The sequence below is a fragment of the Chenopodium album genome, chromosome 8, assembly GCF_948465745.1.
Source record: "Chenopodium album chromosome 8, dcCheAlbu1.1, whole genome shotgun sequence".
Taxonomy (NCBI): domain Eukaryota; kingdom Viridiplantae; phylum Streptophyta; class Magnoliopsida; order Caryophyllales; family Amaranthaceae; genus Chenopodium; species Chenopodium album.
In genome coordinates this window covers 7,679,507-7,689,640 of record NC_137841.1, presented here as the reverse complement: position 1 = coordinate 7,689,640, position 10,134 = coordinate 7,679,507, and the positions used below count along the sequence as shown (strand labels likewise).

General features: G+C 32.6%; 1 protein-coding gene across 6 annotated transcripts; it reads left to right on the top strand.

Annotated features, from left to right (window-relative positions):
* The first annotated feature begins 4,265 nt into the window (after positions 1-4,265).
* Positions 4,266-9,019, top strand: LOC145555784 (ultraviolet-B receptor UVR8-like). 6 transcript variants are annotated; one of them, XM_081617505.1, is made up of 7 exons: positions 4,267-4,435; positions 5,631-5,712; positions 5,883-6,038; positions 7,232-7,388; positions 8,432-8,495; positions 8,586-8,687; positions 8,771-9,019. In XM_081617505.1, the coding sequence occupies exons 3-5, from the start codon at positions 5,898-5,900 to the stop codon at positions 8,485-8,487; spliced, it is 354 nt and encodes a 117-aa protein (XP_081473631.1). In that variant the 5' UTR covers positions 4,267-4,435; positions 5,631-5,712; positions 5,883-5,897; the 3' UTR covers positions 8,488-8,495; positions 8,586-8,687; positions 8,771-9,019. The 6 variants fall into 6 exon arrangements, 5 of the variants coding, with proteins under 5 accessions (XP_081473630.1, XP_081473631.1, XP_081473629.1 ...); XM_081617503.1 differs by having other exon boundaries at positions 8,414-8,495; XM_081617507.1 differs by having other exon boundaries at positions 7,232-7,405.
* The last annotated feature ends 1,115 nt before the right edge of the window (positions 9,020-10,134 follow it).

The window sequence follows — 10,134 nt, the reverse complement described above, 5'->3', positions numbered from 1 at the left end:
CATTTTATAAAGAACATCATCTTCAACCTTTGTCGTCACATTGATCTCAAATTCAACATACAGATTCATCAATCACACCATTAAAAAAACCAACGATAAAAAATCACCGTGACAAATTTTAAATGCTCATATGTCTTCTTTGATCTTTGGATTTTCTCTCTTGAAATTTTCTATTTTTCTCTTAAGTTTTCTATTTCTCTCTCTTAAAAATTCAAAAAATAGAAAATGTGAAGAAATATACAAATTTCTAAATTGAGATCCTATAAATATGGAAAATAATTGGCAAACTCCTTCGATTATGGAGAAAATTATTCATTTAAATGACTTAAGCACTAAATGCATGCTTTTTAGAAAATAGTAGTATGTTCTTTTTGCTTTTTTGCTTCTTTTTTTTTTAGAAAAAAAAAGAATAAAAGGTTAGTTGAATGTACCAAGCTTGGTAAATCCTTCTCCACTTTAAATTTTCATAATTTGTTGCAGATTATTAGCGTCTTTTCAAGCATATGAGCATAAGTATGTTATCTATGAATCTTGTTCAAATTTTTTATTTCAATTTTTGTATTTTCTGATAGGGTTTAGGGATTATTTTTTAAACTAAAATATGATGTCTAATTATGAATTATGATACTAAAATAAATGCTTAGTGTTGTTATTGTATTTTACTAATTTGTTTGTTCTTTTTTTTAAAAATTTTGAATTTTTTTTGTGTTAAATTAGGGTAAATTAAGAATTTCTTTCCCCAAGTATATAAACTTAAGGATGTTAAATGAATTGGGATAAACTTAAAAAAAATTTCCCAATTATTTTTATTTTTGAATCTTACTTACAGCAATTCCCATAGGGTCAGCTTCCTTCAATTTGATAGAAATTATTTGTTTTGGATTTTTGAATTGTAGTTTGCCAATTTAGTTTTTGGCAGAAATTTGGAATATAAAACGCTATTTTTATGTCTATGTTTTTTTTAGAGTTTGATGTTAACAATCTTATTTTGGTTTGGGATTACAAAACTATTTTTTTAACACTAATTAATGCTTAGGTTGGTTAGTAAGCATTTTCAGATGGGTTAAATTAACTGATAATTAACCACAAGTCCCAAAAGGTGAAAGAAAAAAGTTTAGGTCCCTGCAAAAAGTGAGAAGTGAACAAGTTCAGTCTATAATTGTTACTTTCTATTTAATTATTATTTTAATTTACACGTGTCAGCCATAGCCACCTCCCTTCCCCAACATGGACCCAGTCCAGGCCTCCACCGCCACCCCATCGCGCCTAGACCCCTGCTCCTCGCCTATGCAAGTCGCCGCCCTTCCCGCTACCTCATGTCATCACCTCTAACCACCACACCCCTTCCCTCCCTCGAAATCCCTAAAACAACCCTCCCCCACCGCAAACCCCCCTATTGCCCCTACCCTACCCTCAAAACCCTAGCGACTAAGGGTTTTGAGGGTGGATGGACAGACGTTTGAGGGCTTAACTGATTGGAGGAAGGGCCTTTTAGAGATAACGAGGTTAATTACGGGGTGGGGTGGGGTGTTTAGGGGCCGATAAAATAGGGGTAAGAGGAGGGGTGGCACTAGAGTAAGGGGTTCTGACATGGTGGGTTTAGCTTGGCGGGGTGGGGAGGGACAATGACGGTTGGGGGAAAGGATGATGGGTTTTTACATTTTTTTTTCTTTCTTTTTTAACTTTTTTTATATTTCTAAATTTGTATTTTGTTTTTATTGTTTTACCAGTCATGGTGCCAAAACGTGCATGTAACTTGTTATAATAAGTTGGATGACCATTTAAGATCATATTGATCAGATTCGCATTGTAGTTTGGATTATTAAAAGAGAAAACAAAATTTAGGATTATTATTGGTAGATAAGGCAACGTACGAATTATTCTAAACAATTTTTTCTACTTAATATGCAAGTTTAATATTATATATATGAATTTGTGATAGCTAACTAGTGTGTTTCCTGGGCAATGTTCTAGTTATTGTAATTAGCTACTCCCACTGTCCCATAATCATGGCACAGACAAACATTACAAACATGTCAAGCATTAGTTTGATTTTATTTTTACATATTTAAATGTTAATAATAATTACATTATGAAACTTTATATTAAAATATATGTAACAGCATATTTATGATAAAATATATTCTTATGATGTTAGTAAAAAATTAAGGTCAAACCTAATACATGAATAGTGAAAAAAAGTCCAAGGTCTCATGTATTATGGGACGGAGGGAGTATTAATGAGTGAAGTTAGTTAATTTTCTTGAAAATTGACATCTTGATAAGCTAAGCAAAAAAAAAATTCTATGATACATAAATAAGACTGATAGAAGTAGTAGATTAATAATAATAAGGATTTTTTGTAAAAAACTACCTTTTATAATCCATTTTTTGCGAGAAACTACCACGAAAACGAAATGTTGTAATTAACTACCTTTTAAAACACAAAATGTTGTAATTTACTACCATCCATCGGAAAGTCAAGTTTGACTTTAATTTTCCGACGTTGACCTAGGCACGTGACCCTCACGTGACCCTCACGTGACCTTTAATTAAAAAAAATTCCCCCTTTTTCGAATTGAAATTAGGGATTTGGGGATGAAATGAGGTTAATTGGGGAAAGGGAGGGAGAAAATGGGAAAAAAGGGGGAATTTTTTTTCATTAAAGGTCACGTGAGGGTCACGTGCCTAGGTCAACGCCGGAAAATTAAAGTCAAACTTGACTTTCCGATGGATGGTAGTAAATTACAACATTTTGTGTTTTAAAAGGTAGTTAATTACAACATTTCGTTTTCGTAGTAGTTTCTCGCAAAAAATGAATTATAAAAGGTAGTTTTTTACAAAAAATCCTAATAATAACATTGATGGGCTGCTTACATTTAAGCAGATTCATTCAAAGAGACAAAAGTAGAAGCGTAGATAAAGGATAAAACACAAATATACATGATAAAATAAAGCGTAATTAACGTTCGTAGATGGTGAGCTCTCAAGTCGCATCAGCAGGTGAAGTGCAAGACTACGTGCGAGTCGAAGCGTGAAGTTGGCATATTATTAGGCAACAACTAGGGGAATAACAACTAGGGGAAGGCTGGACTGTTACCTTCGGCACCGGTTATGGTCATGAGGGGACCAAATGGTGCTGCATCTAGCCAAGGGAGAAGTTTAACATAGATAGGAGCTAAGGCATCCATTTCTTGCTTACTTGGTTCTTGGATAGGTTGTAGTCCCCCATTTTCGCTAGCTTTGAAATTATAAAACAAAAGACATTTTGGCACCATTAAGGTCATGTGTATCACGAACTAGCATGGGGTTAAATTATATGGAAAATGGTATATGAAAGCATTTAATGAAATATCAATCAATCAATAAATCATATTTGGCATCATTGAAGAATTGTGTTTCACGAATTCACAACGGTCTAAGCTGGCTAGGGTATGGATTATGGAAAATTATTAATCGATATTAACCATTCCCTTAAATGATTCATGTGACACTAGTAGAAAAAATGCTATTTGTAACGCCCTATTAGTAACTGGCGTATATTATGCTAGTTACAGAAGCATAAGTAGTAACCGACTAAGATAATGCCAGTTACAAATTCCATGACATTAGTAACCAACGTAGTAAATGTCAGTTACTAATATGTGGTGTATCTTTATTTGAAGTTTTATTAGTAACTGACTAAATAAATGTCAGTTACAAATGTTCAGTCACAAAAAATTTGACTAAAAAACTTGTAACTAGCTTACAAACGCCAGTTACAAATACTTAGTCAAAGAAAGTTTGACTATAGCGTTTGTAACTAGCTTATAAATGTCAGTTACAAATATTAAGTAAAAAAAAGTTGAACAAAACATTTGTAACTAGCTTAGAAACGCCAGTTACAAATAACAAGTCAAAGAAAAGTTGACCAAACATTTGTAATTAGCTTACAAACGCCAGTTACAAATAATAAGTCAAAGTAAAAATAATAAGTCAAAGTAAAAATTTTGTAACTAGTTTACAAACGCTGGTTATAAATAATAAGTTTAACAATAATTTTTGTTTTTTTTAAACCAACAAATATTAAGTTTCTAGTTTACTTTTTTTTTTTTTTTAAGGAAAGTTTCTAGTTTTATACTTTCTCTTAATTTTATTAAGTTTTCATTAAATTTTTTTTTGAAAAGTAATTTTCATTTAAATTTTGATTAAAGGTAAAAAAAAAAAAAGAGAAAAAAAATTAAGGTAGCCGCTATTACATACTCAGAATTCGCAAAAATAAAAAAAACTAACACTTTCGCTCCCCCTTCACGACTGCTCCTCCTTCACCCCTTCACTGCTCCTTCTTCTCTTTCACCTCTCTTCCTTCTCTGTCGCTGCATCTCACTCCATTAATTGTTTTTTTGGTTTGTTCGAATTTGGGATCAGCTTTAGGGGATTTTTATCAAAGTTTGAGGTATGTGTTCCTTTTGAATTAGGGTTATTTTACTTTCGAATTAGTGTTTTTACATGTAAATTCGAATTGATTGTTGTTGTTTTTAATTACTTGATTAATTTTTAATGAAATTAGATTATTAAAAAACCAAGGAAATTAGGTTTTGATGAGTGATTGCGAACAAAAAAAATTAAGAAACGATTATTGTTTGTGAACTGCTTTGTGTAATTGGGGTACATGCATGTCTAATTGGGGTACACTAGCCGAGTATGTCAGGCCTTTTTGGTTGGTTTGTTTGATTCCATGAAAATTATGCATTATGCTTCGTTTAATTGCTGCTGTCATGTGGCTGTTCTGCTTGTGCTTTGTTTGTGCCCTGTGCTACTGACTGTTTCAGAAATTGTTCATGACCATGTGATGTTAAGACTGCTAGTATATAAATTTGTTATGCTTGACTATAAAATCCTACAACCCTATAGACTTAGGAAGAATTCAGCGCTTTCATTATGTAAGAAAATAGTGTGAATTATCAATTTTTGATATGTTTTAAGATTATTTTGACCTAATTGAAGAATTAGCTAGCTGCTCATTTGATTGATGTTAGGGGCTATAATTTGTCAATTTCTGGTGTTTTCAGATCAGATTGATGACATCTTTTCATCGTTATTACGAATTAATGATCATTTTGAACTTTTGATGATTGATCATCATCTGATTTAATCTTACTACTTGAACTTACTGACCTGATTCATTGGTTTCTAATCTGTTTTCATTGGTTACAATCAGAGTGGTGTTGTCAAGTTTCTAGAAAAACTTGAACTAAACTATTGCTCTTTTCCATTTATGATACATAATTTGTTACAATCAAAGTGGTGTTGTCAAGTTGCTTATTTTCTGCTTATTTGTCAAACGAAGGACTACTGCAGCTCTCTCACACACATACCCGCACTCAGAGATTTGAGCTGTGTCATTTGCATTTAGTAAATTTTCATTCAATACATGTGTGATGATTCCCATGCTACAACATCTTATGAAACATAGTGGATCCCCTAGGCGTCCTAATCTTTTTCTTTTTTGAATATATAGAAATTTGTGCGAGTTTGAGCATTTAGTATCTAATGAGTTTAAGGATATTTTGTACCGATGAGCAAATCTGTTAATGAAGGATATGTGATTGACTAATGTATCACCTGCTTGTGTCTTTTATTAATTGAAGTTGGGGAAGGAACCAAAATGGCCAGCTTGGTATTGGAACTGCTGAGGATTCTCTTATCCCACAAAAGATTCAAGCTTTCCAGGTATAAATAATCTTTCCAATGAACTGCACTTTCATATATTGAACTTCTGTTTTATTTATTAGAAGGGCATGCTGTGATACATTTTAGATTAATTGAGTTCTGACTTGAAAAATTGTAGATACATTATTATTTTGTTGTTTCTGAATTTTTTAGCTTTTATTTATTTCCAGGGAATACCTGTGAAAATGGTAGCTGCTGGTGCTGAGTATAATGCTGCCGTCACGGAGTCTGGTGAGGTGTATGGATGGGGATGGGGCCGATACGGAAATTTGGGGTTAGGTGACAGAAAGGATCGCTTAGTTCCCGAGAGATCTTCGTCAATTGATGTATGCTAAAAACTTTGTGATACATATTTGAATGAACTAATGAGTGCTCCTTTTTTCCTTTGTCCAAAAGTCTTATGTTAACTCTATCTTGAATTTGCTGTCTGGTGATTAAAATTCTTCTTGAATTTACTTGCTAACAACTGGATGAACACTATCTTTAGAATTTTTTTTTCAGAATCTAATATTAGGAAGGTTTTAATAGCTGTCTGATGATGTAGATCACTTTAGACTTGAGAGAGTAGAGACATGCAATTTTGTCATTATGAGTTATGACCATAATATCAGGGTCAAACAAAAACAGTGAGCGATTCATTATAACTATCTTACTGATGGCAAGGTCATAAGTTTATTTTTCATACCTGATTGTTAAACAATGGTTTATACAATACATTTTAATGAATCAATGACCAAAGAAGGGTTAGAAGTTTAAAATTTTGCCTACCAGAATATGGGTGGGGCTAACTCTGTTTGCCATTAGTTGTTGCCTCCAGCCAGTTGCCACCTTGTTGGCTTAAATATATCTCCGGTCCTAGGGTATTTTTTTTTACTTTAACTACATGACCAAACTTGAACCAATAATATAGGCCTGTCAATATTCTTTTATGTTTCTCTAGATCTGTTAAAAGATTGTGCTTGCGGCTGGTAGCCCTCGCCTTTTCTGTCCGCGTCTCTCCTATTTTGTGGATAGTAGAACTTCCTGGGAAGTTCTAATTCCAAGTTTTATTTCCAACCAAACAACACCATCTTCTTCTACTTCCTAGGAAATAGGAACTGCCAATTCCCGTGTTTTCTTTTGTCAACCAAACAAGCACTAAGTGTGTTGCAGAAAAGAATGGGAGGGTGGGAGTCTCTGATTAGCCTTTATCTTTATCCTTTGGTATTCAGTTTCAGCTTTTTAACTTTGGAAATTTTTTTGCATATATTAATAGGGCACTTGTCTGTTTAAGACACGAGGTCTAAGTTATTCAAACTTCGGATGATGGTTTTTATTTCTCATTTGAATGAACATGAAATTTTAACGTTAACTTTATTTGATAAGGAATAGAGATACTATGTTGCTCACTTGCTCTTATGCAGTTGATGGGATAACCTTGTGTTTTTATGCGATGCTGGCGTTTTGAAATTTTTTGTCACATTAAATATTTTCTCTTGTCATTACCATCTTTGACACCCTAAATCATTTAACGTTGCAGGGTATAAAAATGATTCAAGTTGCATGCGGATGGAGGCATACAATAACTGTTACATCTTCTGGCAGTATATATACTTACGGATGGAGTAAATATGGTCAGCTGGGGCATGGAGATTTCAAAGATCACTTAACTCCGTATAAGTTGGAAGCTCTAAGTGGTAAAATGATTTCTCAGGTTACGAATTGTTTTACTGCTTTACATTATTTTCATTACTAGCTTTAGTATTTTTTTGTGTTTATAGGGGGTGGGCCTGGGTTGGGTGTTTTGGAGCGGAGGCTGACTGGTTGAGTGTTAGCTATGTGAAAAATTTCTTAAAGAGTTGATGCACAACACTGGGCATCATTCCTTGCAGCTATTCTAGTCTGTTCTCATCCTCTTCCACCCCCCTTCTGATATTTTTCTGGTATAGTTGTATAAGGAGTTTATTTTTTATAAAGTATCTGACTAGTAGACTTGAAGATCAATCATGCATAGGTTCATTTCTCTACACTATCTCCGCTTTACCTGTAAACTTGTGCCACAAAAGCACTTGAAACATACGTTTAACCATGAGATGAGAAGTAAAGATGAAATAGAATTGAGTGGTTGGGAAGCTGTCGCAACTGTTTTTGCAGAGTAGATGGTAAACACTTTTCTTTTCATTTGGCAAGAGGCTTGTTGATTACCTGTTACTCAATAACCATAAGATTCTAGTCATCCATGTGTTATCATCTTGCTTTGTAATGAGATTGCATCTCTGCCTTTCTGGCTATTTCAAAGAGAGTTTATTAACTTATATTATTCAAGATACTTGTTCTTTATTCATGTCATATGTTTACATCTATTGGTGCCTTGATTGAAGTATTGGGAAGGACCCAGAGTAAAGTCTAGCTATTTGTATCTTGAAAATATGGCAACTTGCATCAGACATTATGAGCTATGCCTCTCTACTGATGCATTTTAGATCTAACTCTGGCTTTGCCTACAATATGCATTGTGTGATATATATAGTTTTTTTTTTTTTTTTTTAAAGTCAACTTATGCATCTTTTGGCCTGGGTTTGCTTGATTATTCAGAACTCAGAGTTGTCCAAAGTAATGAAGATGTTAGTACACAACATTCCTAGTACTACGTATTCATATGCGTGTGATTAAAATTTATTTTTCTTTCGTTTAATCTAATGATTTTTATGATTTTTTTTAGACCTTACAATGTATACAGGTCACACCTTAAAGGAAATGCTTTCAAAACGAGTAAGCCACAATTACTACACATAAGAATGGAGGTAAGCGTATAATTTTTGCTTTTTCGTTCTATTAGTAATGAAAGTATTATTTAATATATTAAATAATTGTACTATGTTCATTTGAATTAGTGTGCTCAACAATGTGGTGGTACCGAATGTGCTTATTATGTGATGAGATATATGTATGAGATAGTATCTTTCCATAGCGATTGCAAGGGTAATTTGAAAGAGGTTAGTGATGAGATGTATTACGAGTTTTGGTTGATGTTTTATTTTTATAAAGTATAATATATATACACGTTTTTTTTTTTCAGGAGTATTTGGCAAGACTTGCAGCCTACAACGATGTAGAATTGGATGAGATTCGAGAACAATGGGCTAAGTTTTTTAGGCTTAATTTTTTGTTGAAAGACTAGTTATCTTATTAATCGATGTTATGATTTATCGCATTTAGCTTAATAAAATGATATAACACATTTTTATATATCTACTTTAATTTTATTTAGCCTATTGGTTATTGTTATTACATTTCTAAATTATAAATCAATGCTTTTTTAATTCAAGTTTAATTGTTTTCTGGAAATTAAAGTATAATTAATTTTTTTTTATTGTATGGTTATGGATGAATAATTCGAGTTGTGCGGAACTATTTAGAGTGTTTGTATTGTATGGAAGTATGGAAGTATTCGCAGTACATGTTTTTTTGGTTGAATTGTAACAGGTTATAACCCATTTGACGATGGGTCATTTGGTAGGATATACTACAATTTTTGTATTCGAATAAAATATTTTAAAAAATATATATATTTATTAGTAACTGGCATAATCTAATGCTAGTTACTAATAGTATTTTTTTTTAAAAAAATAAAAAATATATTCGTAACCGGCGTTATGATTTGCCAGTTATTAATAATACCCTTATTGTAACCGACATAACTTAATGCCAGTTACAAATAGTGTACTGTTTTACTTGAAAAATAGACTTTTTGTAACTGGCGTTGGGTTATGCTAGTTACGAATATACCCTTATTGTAATCGACGTAACTCAATGCTAGTTACAAATAGTGTGATTTCTTACCTGGAAAATAGACTTTTTATAACTGGCGTTGGGTTATGTCAGTTACGAATAATACATTATTTGTAACTAACATGAGCCGGTCACGAATAATTTTCACTAGTTGTAACGGTGGCATTCGCAACCAACAATGCCAGTTACAAAAAGTCAATTTCGCCAGTTACAAATAGCACTTTTTCTTCTAGTGGTTCTTTACCCATTTGTTTTTTTTTTTTTTTTTTTTTTTTTTTTTTTTTTTTTTTTAAAAAAAAAACCAAGAAAAAAAGAGAGAGAAATTCGGGTGTCCAGGTCGGGTTAGGTCTATTTTACATACTTGCATTGTATTGGTGATCATGCTAAATTATTGTGTGAAAAAATGTCGAAATATGAATTTGGTTTTTTTGGATTTGGTTGGTCGCGTTAGTTTATGAAACCTCTATGAATAGGTGATTGCAAACAAGAAAATAAATGAAATAAAGTAATATTGTTATACAAATGATAAGCACTAATAACAATATATAGTCATAATTTGATAATCAAGGTTGGCCTACTGGTTGAAGGCCCTACCTCCACCCCTGTGAGAGAAGTTCGATTCTTACTCCAAGTAAGTTGGATCCCTTATTT